Below are 18,929 nucleotides of genomic sequence, written 5' to 3'. Positions count from 1 at the left end.
ACAATGAGAAAGTCCTGGTGTCGCTTCCCACCTGGTCCTTTGCCAGCTGCATGTCTGTCCACCCCCCACCCACCCCCCAATGCTTTTGCGTGGGTTCTCTCCAAACACTCTGGTTTCCTCTCACTTCCAAATACCTACATCTGTTTTGCAAGATTGACACTTTGTTGTTGTATTGTATTTGATGTTTGTTGTTAGTTCAGCCAAAGCAGTTGGTCACCCTTCTTAGTCTGGTCTGCTTGACGTTTCTTCCTCAAAAATGCCAGAGGGAATTTTTGGTACCACTGTTGCCTACGTGCTTGCGCAATTGCTCCAATCACGTTCACATAAGCCTATAACTTCTTCTGGGTTGTCTGGGTTTGTTGGTGTCTTTCCTCACTCTTCTCCTTCTTGCACAGTCACTCAGTTTTTGAGAACTGTCTGCTCCAGACAGATTTACCATAGATTTGCCATACTGTATCATAATTTATGTAAATAAATTCCAAGACATACTCAGTGACTTGAAAATTTTCATGTATCCATTCCCTGAGTTGTCTGAAGAAAACTGGCAATAAAACTGATTATTTACAGGTATTATACCAAAGGGGCTCATTACTTATGCAACCCATCATCTTGGGTTTTATATTTTGAATTCATATATCATATTCATATATCACATTGTAGAGATTTGCTTTGAGTTTGAGTTTTAGGAGGATAATTTTAGAAATTTTTACATTGAGAGGCCTGAATTACTCTTTGTATTTGAAATGGCATAAAGAAATAAAAAAAAATGTGTGAAATACCAAGAGGCTCAATATTCTTTCAAGCCACTGTAATTGCGTATGACCGTATGACAGAACTGCAGTCTGCTGTTGTGGACAGTCGGGCCTGATTATCTCATATTTGGAATTCTGACATCAATCGGGGCTAAAAATCAGTAATTGGAGAATGGCTTAAGATCCAGGCTTGCTGTGATTTCCTAGCCTTAGTCATCTGAATTGTATCTAAATGTTTTGAAAATGTTGAATTTGTAGAAACATTCCCTTATTGTCCCTTAATGTCTCTGGGTCATCAGCCTTTGAGATTAAGAGATGCCTGGGAAGAATTTATGGAGTCATGAGCTCAGTGGACAGAGGTGTTTAGCAATGCTGATATCTTTACAGGAGAATGAAGGACTAAGTCGTTAGTTTCCTGGAGCTTCCAACCTTACTGTATGGTTGTAAGACATGAACACTAACCAGTGACTAAAGGTGACAACTGGAAGTCTTTGGAATGAGGTCCCTTCAGAGGATCTTTGGGTCTTGTTGTTTTGACTTTGTGTCAAATGAGTGGTTACTTAGGGAGGATCAGATGAGGAGTATCACTTGCATGGTGGTGGAGCATCGACTATGACATTTTGTCCATGTGTCTGTGCATGATGCAGCACCCAGTTACGTCAATGTTGAGGACCCCAGTGGCTGGAAAAGGACAAGGGGATGCCCATGTATCACCTGGTTGCGAAGGATGGTTATTTGGGAGAAGTGAGGCTGGACCAGTTGTCTTCATGAATAGTTGCCTTCCAGGATCCGGAGCAGTTCTGTTGTGTGGTGGATGCAGCAGTGTGTAGCATGAGCTCATGCTCCCAGACTCGACTTGATTGCATTATCAGTTATTTTGCAACAAAAGGGAGCAGTGCTGTAGCATGGTTGGTATTACTTTTTGGCACCAGTGCCTTCATTTCTGTCAGCTCTGTTTAAGACTGTGTACTTTTTTTGTTGTTGTTGTTGTAACCACTATGATCTGAGTTGCTCATTAAAAATTACCTGGATGTTTGAAATGTGCAGCATGTTGCCATATTCTTTTCTCTTTAAGACATAATTGGACTTATGCTTGTTTTACTCATTTATTTGCTGTCTGTTTTGTTATTGTAAGTCAAATTGGACAATTCAGTGCAAATTACAGCTGTTTAAATGTGCAGAAATCCATTTTCAGCTCTTTTGTGTGCCCCAATAGTCTGGTAAATGTTATGGCTTCTTATTTCTAAGAAAAGTCTACTTTTTCTTACTCAGAAAGTAAACTTTACTTGAACAACTAATCTCCCAAGGCGTATTTCACAAGTCATCACAAGGAAATGATATCTCTTAACTCGGCAGTGGGAAACTGTGAAAGTGTTTGTGTGTGGGTGTCGCTGGGGTCGAGGGGGTGTTGGTTTGAATGCAAAGAAGCGGTACAGCATGTGATAACACATTCCTCCGTGAGGCACCCGTTCTTTGGTGTGTTCACACCCACCAATTAACGGAGAGAAGCTAAAAAAAGGGATGGCATTCACCGCACTGTGATGGCGTTCTTAGAAGAGATTAAGGCGAGTGGCTGCACTCCAATCGCATCACGTCATTGCCACCTTTCCCGTCCAGAAAGCCCTGTGTGTTTTTCACCTGGTGTTAAACTGGCTAGTGTGTTTTATAAAAGAGCAGAAATTGGTGGACATAATGAGAGAGAACCGACTCTGTTGAAACGAGGTTTATGACCTTCGCTCCCTTTGGGGGAAGCATTAATTTGATGTCAGCGTTACCATGATAACAGCCAAAAGCAGTAAAATTTAAACACTACTTAGAGCTCATTATTCACTGAACAGATTTTATGTTTGAATTTCTCAGAGACTCCCAAGTTTCCAGTTGATCCAATTGAACATTTTGTCTGAAAAAGATCTGAAACACCTGCTTTGACCTTTGAACTTGATGAAATGATGCCTCGCTGTATTTCATTAACAATTCAGCAATCATGAGAAAAAAATGAACGGAATACGAATGAAGAATCACAGCTGAATAATGCAGAAGAGAAATAGTTTTTATTTTTTTGTATGTCAGGATTAATTTCACACCAAACCCAAGTTTATGGAACAGGTCTGAAAATCTGCTTGAGGGGAAGTGATGTAGCATGTTGTGCATTTCATGTGTTCTTTATCATTGAAATTTGAGGTATTTTTTTATTATTAGTCTTTATCTATAATGTGCGGCCATACTGCTGTGCGCACACCTGATACCGTCAGGTCTGAGAAGTTAAACAGTGAAGGTCCCGATGAACACTTGGGTGGGAGACCACTTAGGAAGACCAGGGCCTGCTTGCATGCTTCTACTTGTACTACTGGAATTGGTGGCATAAAAGTTGTCTAATCCCATTGTGCATGTCTACCAGATCCACTGTAGCAACCCGACCAACTAAGGACAGCTGGGAAAAAAAAGTCTTTATCTTTGGTGATGTGCTGCTGAAATGCCTGCTTGCTTTTTTAATTTCCATCTCATTCTGGATAAAGTAGTCCAGATTGAATGATCCATTTGGGTATGTGGTGCTGAAATACAACTATTTCATGACATTTCCAGGTTTTAAATGTATCTGGGGTGAGGATCTAGAGTCTGTTCTTGTTTGAAAAAGGTTTTAGCCTTTTAGATGCTGTTGAACTGTTATTAATATTCTGTTGTACTGTGTCTGTCCATTTATACCATCTTGGTTTTTCCAGAAAATGTCAAGCGGACCTCTGTGTGTGTTCTCAGCATGATTTTGCTTCATATTCATGCAGTCACAGTTCCAGTCCAGTGCAGCAGTAAACAGCGTAAACACACTCTCCTAATGGTGGCCACTGAGCAGCACTACAGGAGCAATAGACCAAAATCAAAAGAGCTCACTTTCCTCGCCACCATGCATTAGTGGCTCCGTGAATGTCATGTTCGCGTTTAATGACCACACAACCTCTGCTCTGTGCATTTGGTCTCCTAAATGGTTACAAAATGGCAGATTTATTGTCGCTCTCATTTTCGTCCAAGAAAATTCATGCAGCTCTCCTGCTCTTTTTCTGCCATGTGTTCATTCACACATCGGTCACTTGGCAAAATACAAGATCATAAAATGTTGCCTTTCTTTGATGCACCAACTCTATACCAACTTTCTTCAGTTTCATGGAAATCCGAACCTTAGTCAACCGAGCAGAACGTGTAATCAGTGATAATTATGTGTCCTCACGTTATTTACATGTTGCTTTTTCAGTTGCACATGCAGAAAAAGAGAATTGCAATTTAGGTTACAAATGGCACTTTCAGCCTTGTGCACAAATAAGACAACTGAGTTAATTTGGCCTAGAAAGTTGTTGTTGTGTGTAACTCTATGGTCACATTAGCTACAAATGACGGTGACAACCAGTTGGCTTTGTCGCTTGATGGGCGTTCCTCGGGCATGCACAGTAACAGCTCCATAAGATGTCTTGTAAATCCTTTTAGAGATATTATCTGGTCACAAAAGTGGTTTTTAATTTAGAAGCTTTTATATCTCGCTAACATTTACAGAATATATGAGAACCTTATTAGATTATACATAAATCGGGCTGGTTCTCCGGATATTCAACCATTTGCTGATGTTATGCTGCCTGTTCACTCGGATGGGCAGCTGGCATGTCATGTCACTCAACATTTGCATAAAATAGAATTCAGGTGTAGCTGGCGGCAGAGTAAGCGCTGTTTCTTGCTGCTGCAAAGTGCTCACTCTCATTGACAATGTCATTGCTTTGCCTCTGTCACTTGCTGCCTCCTATAGCTAATGTGACCATAGGGTTAAATCAAATCAATGAATTTATATAGTGCCAAATCACAACAAAGTCACTCCAAGACACTTCACATTGGTAAGGTCTGGCCTTACCCCACCCGAGCAAGCACATAGGTGACAGTATTAAGGAAAGAAACCTCAAACAGACCAGTCTCAGAGGGGTGACCCACTGCTTAGGCCATTCTAACAGTAGTAGAGAGCATAAAACAAAGTACAAATGAACAAAATTCAGACAGAAACAGCATGTAAAACACAATCCACAACAGTTCTGATTCTAAAAGTCCCAAATTTAAGTTAATGTGAAGTGTTATAGCTCAGCAAAATCATTCAGGCCAGCTCTCTTGGGCAGGTAAGTGGTCATTCAGTGGTCCAGCAATTTTCGGCAGAAACCCAGGTCCTGTTTTGTTGACAGCACCTCAGACAGAGAGAAAGAGAGCAGAATCAGTTGACCCGAGCAATAGCACCTAAAGCATGAATTCCCAGCAGTAAACCAACAGAGAAGCACAGAGGGTACAAATGTGGTTGCCGGCAGCTAGCCCTTTGCTTCGCTAACAGACCCAGAATGTAGATACAGTGAGACTTAGATGTTCTCCATTGTTAACAACAGAGTTTATAAGGAGAGGAAAAATGGTTTGATACTACACAAGTGTGCTCGCCATATGAAAGGGAAAACAGATGCATCTTTAATATACACTTCCATGACTATAGAGAATTGGATTGTTTTAATCAGAGCAGGCAGATTGTTCCACAGAACAGGTGCGTGATAAGAGAAAGCTCTTTGGCCTGCTGACTTCTTTTTAACCTTCGGGACACATAGTAATCCTGTGTCCTGAGAACATAGAAAACTGTAATGTTTGATTAGGTTGACCTGGTAGGGAGGCGCTAATTTTGTAAGTTAGTAAGAAAACCTTAAAGTCAGACCTCATTAATGGAATAAACATGTTCCTTTTCAGAGCTTGTTTTTTCTTTTCAAGAACTTAATAAAAATCAGGTTTCCACTGACTTGAACTAAGTTGTAATGGCTGCTTCTATTCCAGGCTTTGCTGGTCTGGTTGGCCTTGGCCTAAGTGTTTTCTGCTGTGAACTAGATTTCCCACTGAAATATTAATATCTTTTTTCCCCTTTGTGCACCCAGGCTGGTTATGTCCGCATTGACGGCAGTGTTCCATCCTCAGAGCGAATCCAGTTAGTGCACAAGTTCCAGAGCGACCCAGAAACCCGAGTGGCCATCCTTAGTATTCAGGCAGCTGGTCAGGTACATGCGCACACGCACACACACACACACACACACACACACACACACACACACACACACACACACACACACACACACACACACACACACACACACACACACACACACACACACACACACACACACACACACACACACACACACACACAGGCTAATGGATGGATAAATTAAACCTGGTTGTTGGATTTTGCTTTGACAGCAGTAATGAAACACGGGATAAATCCCCCCATAAATTAAGTTTCAAGTGGTTGTTGTAGCCATGAAAACAAAATCTTCCAAGAAACAGTCATAAATCACACTGTATGGCAGGATTTTTAAATTATTCCGGGGTTGATGGTCAGGATGTTAATTGGATGTTTTGTTAATTGATTAATTAATTAATTTATTTAATGTTAATTGCCTGTACAATGGAGGTTTGTGATAAGTTCTTGTTTTGTCTCTTTGTCAGAAAGATGCCTCAAAATATTGTGACTCATTGATGGCCAAACAGTGCCCTGAACTCAGTAATTGCACTCTGGGTGCCCTTGAGTTCCACTTGAGAAATTCAGAAAAGCATCTTCTCTTCACCTATGAGGCAGGAAACTGTTGGAATAAAAAGGATAAAAAATATTACTGTCAAAATGAAAGGGACATTTTTTGTCAGGGGCTACAAGATAATGTGTTTATTTTGACTTGTTGCACAGTTGGGTGCAGAATGTTAATTGTGAAATAAAAGGGCCATTCTTATTATCCCCGCATTTTGCAGCCTCAGTGTCGAATTAAAGGGTTGATCTCAAATAAAAGAGATTCTTTTAAATTTGTATTTGAAAAACATTTTAATGATGCCTTTACACAAGGCTGATTTGTTCCACTTCAGAGAAACTCCACTGGGTCTGTTTTCTAGTTTGCTTGGTTTCATTTAGTCAGGTGTAACAGCTGACATTGAAATGCACATTATTCAATATATGAAGACCACAGTGGGCTTCCAAATAAAGCCTCGAGTTGACTTGTGATATGAAAGGACTGAGTGACAGTGGGTGTACCTTTATCAGTTCAAATATTTCTGAATCCACGTAGCCCTGATAAGAGTCACAGGGGGCTGGAGAGCGTATTTTGGTGGTAATTGGCTGGACAGGTCGCCAATCTGTTGCAGGGCCAGCACTTATACTGTACACAGAGAAACGGATTCACACTCTAACTCACACCTGTGGTCAGTTTAGAGTCACCAATTCACCAAACCTACATGTCTTTGGAAGTGGGAGGAAGTAGCCAGAGAGAACAAATGATAGACACAGTGAATTTATGTCATATATGCATTTAGAATATCATTAGATTGCAGTCATAGGTAACCATGGTAATACAAACTTTGGCCAGAATGTGTATCATTCATGTGTTATGACGGTTTCACATTAAAGGAATAAGTAATGAAAATTAGCAAATGCGCTGGATTTGACAGCAACTGTTCAAAACCACTCATCTAGTTAATAAGACAATATTGTTTTGGTAGCATTAGTACATAATATGGTACAACACGCCTATTTTTAATTGTCCATTATTAATGATAGATGTTCAGCTGGACTAATAATGCCCATAACCACTGTTTCCTGAAGATGACTAAACTTTAATAAAAAGCATGGCCCTGTGTACTAATGATGTGGCATGACCCCAAAATTGTCCGAATGAAGGACTTACAGACTAGCTCCTGTAACATCGTATTGACATCTTGGGGTTCATTTTTAAAACAAACAAGTGTGACATTAATATAATTAAAATGCAACATATATGGGTCAATCTGTATGAAATCATCAGAGTTGTTTTTGCTTTACCATTTCAGATTTGCTTTATATCCTCACAAAATAATGTCACCGTTACCAGTAAAAACATACAAAATTGCACAGAAAAAATTCTGAGTCATTACTTTTGAATATACCTGCTTGGTGTATGAACTATTCAGGAGTTCTTATGATTAATAGAGCTTGAACTACTGCAATTCTTTAGCATTATTTTGTGAAAGTATGAAGCAAATCAGTGAAGGTGACCACTTGTCTCTTGTCAGTATGAAATGTCCACTCTAATTGAAGATTTAATTTAGTTTAACCTTTATTTAATCAGGTTAGTCCCATTGAGGTCGAAATCTCTTTTGCAAGGGAGTCCTGGGCAATTATAAAGTTTCCAATCCACCTAACCTGTATGTCTTTAAATGTGGGAGGAAACCGGACCACCCGGTAGAAACCCACGCAAACACGGGGAGAACATGCAAACTCCACACAGAAAGGCCATAGGTGGGAATCGATCCCATGACCTTCTTGCTGTGAGGCAACAGTGCTAACCACTAATCCACTGTGCTGCCACGTTGGCTTAGATAAATAGCAGCTTGTTGTTTGCCTCTGTCTCTTGCAGATAATGTGACAACAGGGTGATGGGGTCCCAGCCATGCTTGACAGTATTCTAAGCAATGCCGTCCAGGCACTCTGTTGGACAAACTACATAATTTCTATTTGTAACAGTCAGTATGTTTTTTGCATTGTTTATTTAGTAAAATAAACATTTTCCTATCCTCATAAATAACACACATATCAGCCAGTATTACTGACCAAATAATATATTGGTCAGGTTCTAGAATCTACAGTGGGGCCAAAAAGTATTTAGTCAGCCCCTAATTGTGCAAGTTGTCCTACTTAGGAAGATGAAAGAGGTCTGTAATTTTCGACATAGGTACACTTCAATTACACTATGTAACAAATTTTTATTTTTGTTTTGTTCCTGGGTACACAGTGTGTTTTCCTAACCTGTTATGCCTTAAATAAATAGAAAATAGCTGTTATTCCACCGAAACTTTGCTTCTGTGATCAGGACAATGATATTTTGAAATTTGTCTGTTTTCAAGAATATTCTTGATTCGCCTTCACTACTACTGAGTAGTCTTCTAGAATATTCTTTAACTGCTAGAACTGTCCAGAATTTTCTAGAAGTTTCCAGAAATATCTAGAAATTTCAGGAAACTTTTATAACTTTCTAGAATGTTAAAAAAAATAAAATAAAATCAAAGTTTGTGCTGAATGTAGTCATTTTTCCATAGACTTCAGACATAAGCAGTTGAAATATAACACTTAGAAGCCAGGAACAAAAATTGTGTTACATAGTATTATGAGAGACAGGATTTTTTAAAGAATTTATTTGCAAATTATGGTGGAAAATAAGTAATTTGGTCACCCATAAACAAACAAGATTTCTGGCTCTCACAGATCTGTAACTTCTTCTTTAAGAAGCTCTTTTGTCCTCCATCTGTTACCTGTATTAATGGCATCTGTTGGAACTCGTTATCTGTTTAAAAGACACCTGTCCACAGCCTCAAACAGTCAGACTCCAAACTCAACCATGGCCAAGACCAAAGAGCTATCGAAGGACACCAGGAAGAAAATTGTAGATGTGCACCAGGCTGGGAAGAGTGAATCTACAATAGTCAAGCAGGTTGGTGTTTAATAAATTAACTGTGGGAGCAATTGTAAGTAAATGGAAGACGTATAAGACCATTGATAATCTCCCTTGATCTGGGGCTCCACGCAAGATTTCATCCCGTGGGGTCAAAATCATCATGACAATGGTGAACAAAAATCCCAGAACTACACGGAGGGACCTGATGATGAATGTCCTGCAGAGAGCTGGGACCAAAGTAACAAAGGCTACACACTACACAGAGAGGGACTCAAATCCTGCAGTACCAGGCGTGTCCCCCTGCTTAAGCCAGTACGTGTCCAGCGCGTCTGAAGTTTGCCAGAGAGCATATGGATAATCCAGAAGAGGATTGGAAGAATATCATGTGGCCAGATGAAACCAAAATAGAACATTTTGGTAAAAACTCAACTCGTCATGTTTGGAGGAAGAAGAATGCTGAGTTGCATTCCAAGAACACCATATCTACTGTGAAGCATGGGGCTGGAAACATCATGCTTTGGGGCTGTTGTTCTGCAAATTGGACAGGACGACTGATCCGTGTTAAGGGAAGAATGATCGTGACCATGTATCGTGAGATTTTAAGCCAAAACCTCCTTCCGTTAGTGAGAGCATTGAAGATGCAACGTGGCTGGGTCTTCCAGCATGACAGTGATCCCAAACACACCGCTCAGGCAACAAAGGAGTGGCTCCGTAAAAAGCATTTCAAGGTCCTGGAGTGACCAAGCCAGTCTCCAGACCTCAACCCATAGAAAATTTGTTGAGGGAGTTGAAAGTCCGTGTTGCCCAGCAACAGCCCCAAAACATCACTGCTCTAGAGGAGATCTGCATGGAGGAATGGGCCAAAATACCAGCTACAGTGTGTGCAAACCTGGTGAAGGCTTACAGGAAACATTTGACCTCTGTCATTCCCAACAAAGATTATGTTACAAAGTATTGAGTTGAATTTTTGTTATCGACCAAATACTTATTTTCCACCATAATTTACAAATAAATTCTTTAAAAATCCTACAATGTTATTTCGTGGATATTTTTTTTTCTCATTTTGTCTGTCACAGTTGAAGTATACCTATGATGAAAATTACAGAACTCTCTCATCTTTCTAAGGAGGAGAACTTGCACAATCAGGGACTGAATAAATGCTTTTTGGCCCCACTGTATGCCTGGGGATGGTGCCAAAACTTTTATTTGGTACTGCAAATTAGTGGTGGTTAACCTCAAAAGCACTGCTCCAGAATATTTTGAAACCTCTCAAACATTATTCTACAGCAGAGTTGCTCTGCATGCTTTCATGTCTTCCTGCTCTACTCACACAGGATTATTGAACTCTAGTGTTTTCCCAGCTGAGCAGGGAGAGTGGTGAAAAAAAAAACAAACAAACATGCAAGGCAGGTGGCCTCTCGGAGCATAATTGTGCAGCTCTGTTCTAGAGTCTGTATCAGAATTAAGACATCATGAGCTGTCTAAAATGGTTCCTCAATATGTCAACTGATTTTAAACAAATGCTTTGAAACAAAACCTACCAGTTGGTTTGGTATTGAAAAATGAAAACAAGTGCACCGACTTTTTTTGAATTTTACGTTTAAAGTCTGCAGTCAGTGAGTGCATGGCCTGTATGTGCACACACTTACTCGTTTCCATTTGAGGTTGGTCCATATGCATTTTTGTTCAAATCAGGTTTGTATGTTGTATCTTCTACAGGGTTTGACCTTCACTGCTGCCAGCCATGTGGTGTTCGCGGAGCTCTACTGGAATCCTGGCCACTTAAAGCAGGCAGAAGATCGCGCCCATCGCATTGGGCAGACCTGCTCTGTCAACGTCCACTACCTCATTGCCAAGGGCACCTTTGACACGGTCATGTGGTCCATGCTCAACAGGAAGGTATGGCAGGTCCCATTGTAACAACAAAGACTGGAGGTGTTTGTGTTTTGATTCCTCAACTGAATTTCAACTGCTGTCTTTAATTTGAATAAATAAAATGACAAACTCAACCTTAATTTAAAATTCTTCTTCTTACTTATAAGGTTTTGAATAATCAGGTCCCATCTTATCTTAGGGACCTCATAGTACCATATCACCCCAATAGAGCGCTTCGCTCTCAGACTTCAGGCTTACTTGTAGTTCCTAGGGTTTTTAAGAGTAGAATGGGAGGCAGAGCCTTCAGCTTTCAGGCTCCTCTCCTCTGGAACCAGCTCCCAATTCAGATCAGGGAGACAGACACCCTCTCTACTTTTAAGATTAGGCTTAAAACTTTCCTTTTTGCTAAAGCTTATAATTAGGGCTGGATCAGGTGACCCTGAACCATCCCTTAGTTATGCTGCTATAGACTTAGACTGCTGGGGGGTTCCCATGATGCACTGAGTGTTTCTTTCTCTTTTTGCTCTGTATGCACCACTCTGCATTTAATCATTAGTGATTGATCTCTGCTCCCCTCCACAGCATGTCTTTTTCCTGGTTCTCTCCCTCAGCCCCAACTAGTCCCAGCAGAAGACTGCCCCTCCCTGAGCCTGGTTCTGCTGGAGGTTTCTTCCTGTTAAAAGGGAGTTTTTCCTTCCCACTGTTGCCAAGTGCTTGCTCACAGGGGGTCGTTTTGACCGTTGGGGTTTTTCCGTAATTATTGTATGGCCTTGCCTTACAATATAAGGCGCCTTGGGGCAACTGTTCGTCGTGATTTGGCGCTATATAAATAAAATTTATTTGATTTGATTTAAGATGCATCCATACTGAAGATGTAGACCTAATTAATTGTCTGTTTAGTTGATTATGGTCACACATAGTCTGGAGAATGCAGCACCATATGCAAATATCACTTAAAACCTGTCATATGTAAGTGCTAGTTAAGTAATACTGTTATTATCACAGGTTGTTGGACGTGTCATCTGTCAACACTGAATGCATGCTAATGAATGGATAGAGAACTCAGATGTATATCTGTGAAATTGATTTGCATATGAGAACAGCTTCAGGGATTTGTCTTAATAATCATAGCTGTTAGGATTAGTAATTAAAACAGGTTTTCTATACAACAGCCTCCATCACCAAAGTAATTTGTATTGAAAAACAGTTTAACCACCACATAATGAATTTGAGTAGTGTAGAGGAACAAAGAACAGTGAAGCGCTTGATGTCCCTTATCATCCTCCAGGAAACCGTAACAGGCAGCACTCTGAATGGCAGGAAGGAATATCTGAAGGCTGACGAAGGCGATAAGGACAAGTGGGAGTTCCTCAACTTTGCCAGTGTGTGGACTCCGAGTGAGTTGGTGCTGCCACTGGAACGAAACACAGGACATGTCAACAAGGATGTGTTCTTCACTCATGTGAGTCTGCTCGAAACGTTAATCTAACTTTCAGGAGGCTAATCAGATAACGGTTTTAGACACCCTACAGACATGTGGTATGAACTGTGTGCTTTTTATGCAACTCCATGTTGCTTCATGACAAAAAGGCTGTGGTTCAAACCACATAGGGCTTTCAAAAACGAAAAAAGAGGGTTATTAAATTAAGCATGAGCCAGAGCATGGCAAAGTGGCATGGGTGTGTCTTGCTGCATTCGCCGATGTGCAATGACGTGATGGTGATGCAAACAGCTGTGTTTTTCCACGAATGAATACAACGTTGTGTTTTTGAGTAGTAGAATTATTTATCATGAGTCATAGTGCTCTCGAATTGTTGCTAGCAGCACTTCATGATGGAAATCTCAGCTCTTCTTCTGTCTTAACCCCCCCCACAAAAATAAATAAATAAATAATACAGCCGCAATGACTGAGGGTGTTGAACCGCTATCGGCAGGTGGCTTACAAAACTGGTCAGTTGCAACTCACACGCACTGTTCACATGCGTCACATATATGATTAGCACGGGCTGACAGCGCAGTATTCACCAAGCCTTGTGTACGAAGGCTGTGCAGCCTGTATATGACAAGTACGACCTGTATTTTTTCACACATTTCCCCCAGATACTTGTGACATGCCTGCGGGCTGCCACTCCCTGCGACCCGTACGTGACCACCACACGTGGAGTGAATTGTGAAGCAGGCTTTAGTTAATTCTGGTGTAAAGCTGAAGACAAGAAAATAAATGCTCAAACATAAATTCAGTAAAAGCAGTAAATTTATTTAGCATAATTTTTCTTTTGTGTTTAACTTGCAGGCATGTTTATAGTGCAGCTGAATATGAGAGCCTTTTAAAAACTTTTACAGCAGTAACAAAAGCATCACAAATGGGACACTTTACTTTGCATCACTCTGCATTTTCAATTGTAAATAAAAGCGCAAAACTGAATCATGATCAGTAACATTTTGTGCTGCGACTACATGTCTCAAAATCATGTCAAGTATCAACAAGTACAGTTGAATGCTGTAAATGGTCCCCAGATAAAGCAGGGGTGAAGACTCCTTCTGCTTCTGCTTCTATATATTTGTCCCAAACATCAAACTGGCCAGCATGGTCCATAAACTGTTAGGGAGTGTATTTTGTTTTATGTGTTTTTGAAGCAGAAGGTTAATAGCTGTCTTCAGTGTCACTGGATAAAACTGATGCTGACAAACATGGTTGTGCTCCAGGAAAATTACATTTTACGGTCATTATTTATTTATTTATTTATTTTTAGAAATAAAAGCCTGCTGCCTGTCTTGTTTTTGTTAGTCAGCAGATTTGCATTCCATCTTACTCTGTAATACTTTAGCACACACACAAAAACAATCTTTACATGACATCAACAATTAACATGAATAGGTTGATATTCCGGGTAGCACGGTGGCTTAGTGGTTAGCACTGTTGCCTCACAGCTAGAAGGTCATGGGATCGATCCCTATCTGTGGCCTTTCTGTGTGGAGTTACATGTTCTTCCCGTGTCTGTGTGGGTTCTGTCTGGGTGGTCTGGCTTCCTCCCACATCCACGGGCATGCAGGTTAGATGGATTGGAAACTTTATAAATAGTCTGCAGGTGTGCATGCGGGTGTGAATGTGTTTGTTTGCCTGTATGTGCCCCTGCGACAGACTGGCTTCATGTCCAGGGTTTACCCCGCCTTACATTCTATTGCCGCGTTCACACCGCGAGCGACGGCGGCGACAGGTTGCCATGTAATCCCTATGGAAGGACGCGTTGTAGTGCCACAAAATTTCAAGCCACGCAATGCGACGCGAATGAAGCAATTTTGAGCGATTGCCGCATTTGTGGCGCGATATCGCATCGCATTGCCCTCCTTCCCAAGTTGAAACTGAACTTTTTTGTCTTGTCGCGTCGCAATGACCAATCGGGGACTGGATATGTAGTGACGTGGAGATGTCTGGAGTTTATACTTGTACTTGATGTGGACATGTCCTGTCTCTGGCAGCCAGCCTGTGAGCAGGACCTATGTCCCTTTTGTCCTTTATTTCACAATTATGACAGAGTTTGAGGGGAGAGTGAGCAGCAGCACCGCAGCAGTGGCAGCAGCTGTTTTTTTTGTTTGTTTTTGTTTTTGTTTGTTTTGTTTTTTTTTTTACGTGTGCGCGCGAATTAATCGTCTGTGAAGATTATATTATTTATTAACTACACAGATGTATAATAAAACAAATGGTGACTGGTTTATAACACAATAAGGACAGAGTTTGAAGGGAGAGTGAGCGGCAGCACCGCAGCAGCCAGTTTTTTTTTTTTTCATGTGCGCACGAACAAATCGTCCGTGAGATAATTTTATTAACTACACAGATGTATAATAAAACCAATGGTGACTGGTTTATAACACAATTATGATAGTGTTAGAGAGGAGAGCGAGGAACTGCAGCAGCAGCAGCCAGTTTTTTTTATTTTTTTTTATTGTTCACATGTGCTCACGCGAACGGGACAGGAGGTCCTAAAACTGGGTCCTGGAGAGGCAGAAGTACTGCTGAAAGTGGCCATCATCCAGACGCAGCTCTTACAGCTAATGATGAAACACCCCGAATTGGGAAAGGTGCCACTGGCGACGTTTGTCAGCTTTCCACAACAAATAGAGCACAGCAACTTGCTCCATGTGATCAAGGTCCGGCATGTTGACTTGACGACGAGCGGAATGGAAGCTCCTCCTATTTGATGATGCATTGGGGTGAATTTTCGCAGTGAAAGCAGAGCGACACATCCTGGCGATCGTGGTGCATCCATCGCCAGGCGAGAGACTCGAATTTGTGGCGTCGCGTCTCGTGTGGTGTGAACGCGGCATAAGACTGCTGGCAGTCATAGGGTGTGTTAATGGATTAGCTTTTCAGTTAACTTTGAAAACCATAAGTGGACCAAAATTCACTTTTCGCTAAATTTAGTTCTGCTAACTCTTAGTCCGCTAACGCTTCTTTGCTGGGATAATTAGTAAAACTGAACGGTAAAAAATGTTTGTAAATCCTAAAATTATACATGTTGGTTCCTGTCTGTTATGTGTTTTGCAGCAGTCAGGCAGCTGTGAGGAGCTGAGCTGAAATCTACCCCAGCAGAAGCGGCCTGGCTGCCAGGCTGCTACAAAAAAACTAATTTACATTCAACATACAGTGCCCCAGACGTGTGGCAGAAGACATCAAATGCAGAACAGTTTTCACTTATGGTTTTGATTTATAAACAAAACTAATTGTCAACTCTGTCATTTTTACAAAGTGAAAATATAACACATATCTTTTAAAGTAATGTGCTAATTCTGAAGGTTTGAACATTAACACACGCTGATGCCAAAAGGCATTATGGGAAAATACAGTAACTTGTGTGTTGGGTTTTGCAAATAAATAAACCAACCAACCAGTTATGAGAGAAGGTGTAACGTGTGTGTTGGTTTTTCAAATAAACATGTATTTGTAAATATGTCAATTTTTCCGTTTGTAAAGGCATTTGCAAAACTGAAAATTCTGTTGAAGTGTGATTCAGTGCAACAAATAGGGACCGTGTGATATTTGGGCGCTATTCACACTGCCATCCATTAGATAGCAGTGTGAATATTTGGGCGCTATTCACACTGCCATCCATTAGATGGCAGTGTGAATAGCCCCAAAATATCACACGGTCGCTATTTGTTGCACTGAAATACACTTAACAATTTTAAGTTTTGCGAATGCCTTTTTTTTAACAAATAAAAAATTACATTTACAAATAAATAAACCAACCCAGCATGTGTTAATGCTCAAACCTTCAGAATTTGTGCATTACTTTAAAGTTAAAGATATGTGTTACATTTTGACTTTGTAAAAATGACAGAGTGGACATTAACATAGATAAACTATCTGAAATTAATTTTGTTTATAAATCAAAACCATAAGTGAAAACTGTTTTGTGTTTGATGTCTTCTGCCAGACATCTGGGGCACTATATGTTGAATGTAAATGACACATACAGCAGTGGGCAGGGCGCACAAAGACAGAAGCTCTGACTCGTTGTTTATGTTGGGTTTGTGATCGCCTTTGATTCTACTTATAAGCATCAGCGGTGCTTAAACTCAAAACTGGCTTGTCAGTAGCTGATACTGTATCACAGTCAATACTAAAAGTTAGAGGTTAGCTGTAGCTTCCCCTAAATTTTTTAATGGTTTTTCGGTTTAGCGTTATAAAAGTTAACATTTCAGTTTGTGGATTAGCGGTTATCAAAGCTAACTTTTTGGTTAGCTGTGCCCACCACTGATATTCTGTATACTCAAACAGCATGATGTTTTTGTTTCGGCCGAAGGTTTGGAGTTTCACTTTGCTCCTACTTGATGTGTGCCCTTGAAAATTCACACACAACTTTACATTGGCATTGGTTTCTATTTGCTTAACTTTCATTGGAATTCTGCCAGAATCTTAAAAGTTATTTGGGTTCAAACCATTACCCTGTTGGACAGAGATCAAAATTTGCCACATAAATTCTCCTTGGTTTGAATTGGTGCATGCCACTGGTTTCTCATTGATGTAGGTTGCTCTGAGAAAAAGGCCAATAAAGAGAACTTGTGTGCAGATTAATCAATTTGAGCTGTGCATGGTTTAAGACAGTTTGTATCACTCTGTTTCTGCAGTTTGAGAGGGAAAAGCAGCACGACATCCGTTCATTCTTCTCCCCAAGCACCGGCAAGGAGAAGAAGAGGAAGCAAACAGAAGATGAAGAAACATCTCCCTCCGTCTTCCCAGAGTTGACCGTGTCACTGACTGACAGAGAAACAAACTTTGATAAGAAGGAGAAGGAGGAAATGTCCTCCAAAAACTCAACTCCACCAGACCAAGAATTTTCTCCGCTGCTGAAGAGATTGAGAACGCCTCAAGCCAGCTCAAGCCCCAGGTCTTGTTTTCAGGGAAAGCGAAGGTTGACGATGGGGAGACTTGGCTCCAGCAGCTCCAGTGGTCTGGTGTCCCTGTCGGAGGACGTCGCAGCCACAGAGACATGGAACTGCGTCGCCTGCACCTACTCCAACAGCAGCCTGTTGCCTTACTGTGAGATGTGCGACTTTCCGCGCTCGTCTTCTGGTGAGTTTCGTTTCTGGTGGGATTGGTACTCTTGAGGGTTTATTGGAAATGTGATAATAATCATCTGATATATGATTTTTGCATACACAAACTGGATTTAGTCTATGTATGTGATTACAAAAAAACCTGGATTCCATTAAGAAATGAAAAAAGAAAAAAAGGACAATAATTCCATCAGCTCTCGCTTGGCGAGAAAAGAAGCACCTGAAACTCCAATCCATTCACAGCGTTATTTTTCTTCCCGTCAGTATTAATCGCAGCAGCCTGTTGACATAATACTTTTGAACAGCATTACAGATTTCACCAGATGGAGATGCGTGATAACAAAAGAGGGAGGCAGGCTTTCCAGAGTCTGAAATAGCTCTGCTCTGAGAATATTGTCTGTCTCTCTCTCTCTCTCTCTCTCTCTCTCTCTCTCTCTCTCTCTCCAGATGACAAGGACACAGTATAATTCTCACCTGTCAAGCTGAGAAAGCGAAAGAGAGAACAGGCGCCTACTATTGCTGCAAATGTCTCACACAAAGTTGGAGAAAAAGTTGAGCGGCTCTAGCTGATATCTCTGACAGCCTATGATTGTATCTCACGAAAGAAAGTTGGGATGGAAGTCATTATGACCTGGCAGGCTGCAGGTTCATGCTCTGTAAAAGTCTAATGTTCCGAGATAAGTCGGAGCATTTCAGAGGTGATATAACATGCTAACACAATCGGACGCTTTTCAACCATGGTAACATTTGAGAAGCATTAGGTTGAGTGGTATGTTAGTATTTAGAGGCTGTGCAGATTAAATCAGACAAGCTGATATTTTGCAGTTTTTGTGATGCTGCAGCTTGAAATTTTGCTTTCTTGCATCCAGTCTAACACATTTTGAGTGATTATAGTTGTCAGTTGATTAAAATGGGCGCGTACGCTGCACATGATAAACACCAATTCTCCATTTCATCACTTTGAGTGAAGGTGGCAATCTACGCTGGTGGTTGACAGGAAAGATTCATGAACCAAAAAGATATGACAGGCTAAAACACACAGCGGTATCATGTTTGTTTTGTACTGTTTGTGGATGTGTAACTCTGGCCTTTTGAGATGGTCACAGTCCATAAGCATTTGGACAGAAACAATTTTTGTACTCGAGCACAGTAGATACAACAACATAGTTTAAGGATTGTTGCCAATATAAATCTTCACTTTTATCACTGACTGTGTCTTTGGCTTCACTTGTGTCCATTATTTAGAAATGCAAACAGTATGGTACTGTATGATGAATCT

General features: G+C 40.8%; 1 protein-coding gene across 1 annotated transcript in view; it reads left to right on the top strand.

Annotated features, from left to right (window-relative positions):
- Positions 1-18,929, top strand: part of zranb3 (zinc finger, RAN-binding domain containing 3) — a 320,504-nt gene that overhangs the window by 132,354 nt on the left and 169,221 nt on the right. The window contains exons 10-13 of the mRNA XM_034175776.1: positions 5,684-5,803; positions 10,937-11,116; positions 12,381-12,554; positions 17,222-17,666. Coding sequence (XP_034031667.1) covers positions 5,684-5,803; positions 10,937-11,116; positions 12,381-12,554; positions 17,222-17,666 — 919 coding nt within the window. The remainder of the gene's footprint in view (positions 1-5,683; positions 5,804-10,936; positions 11,117-12,380; positions 12,555-17,221; positions 17,667-18,929) is intronic.

This window comes from Thalassophryne amazonica, chromosome 1 (genome assembly GCF_902500255.1).
Source record: "Thalassophryne amazonica chromosome 1, fThaAma1.1, whole genome shotgun sequence".
NCBI lineage: Eukaryota > Metazoa > Chordata > Actinopteri > Batrachoidiformes > Batrachoididae > Thalassophryne > Thalassophryne amazonica.
This window is presented reverse-complemented; position numbering and strand designations above follow the sequence as displayed.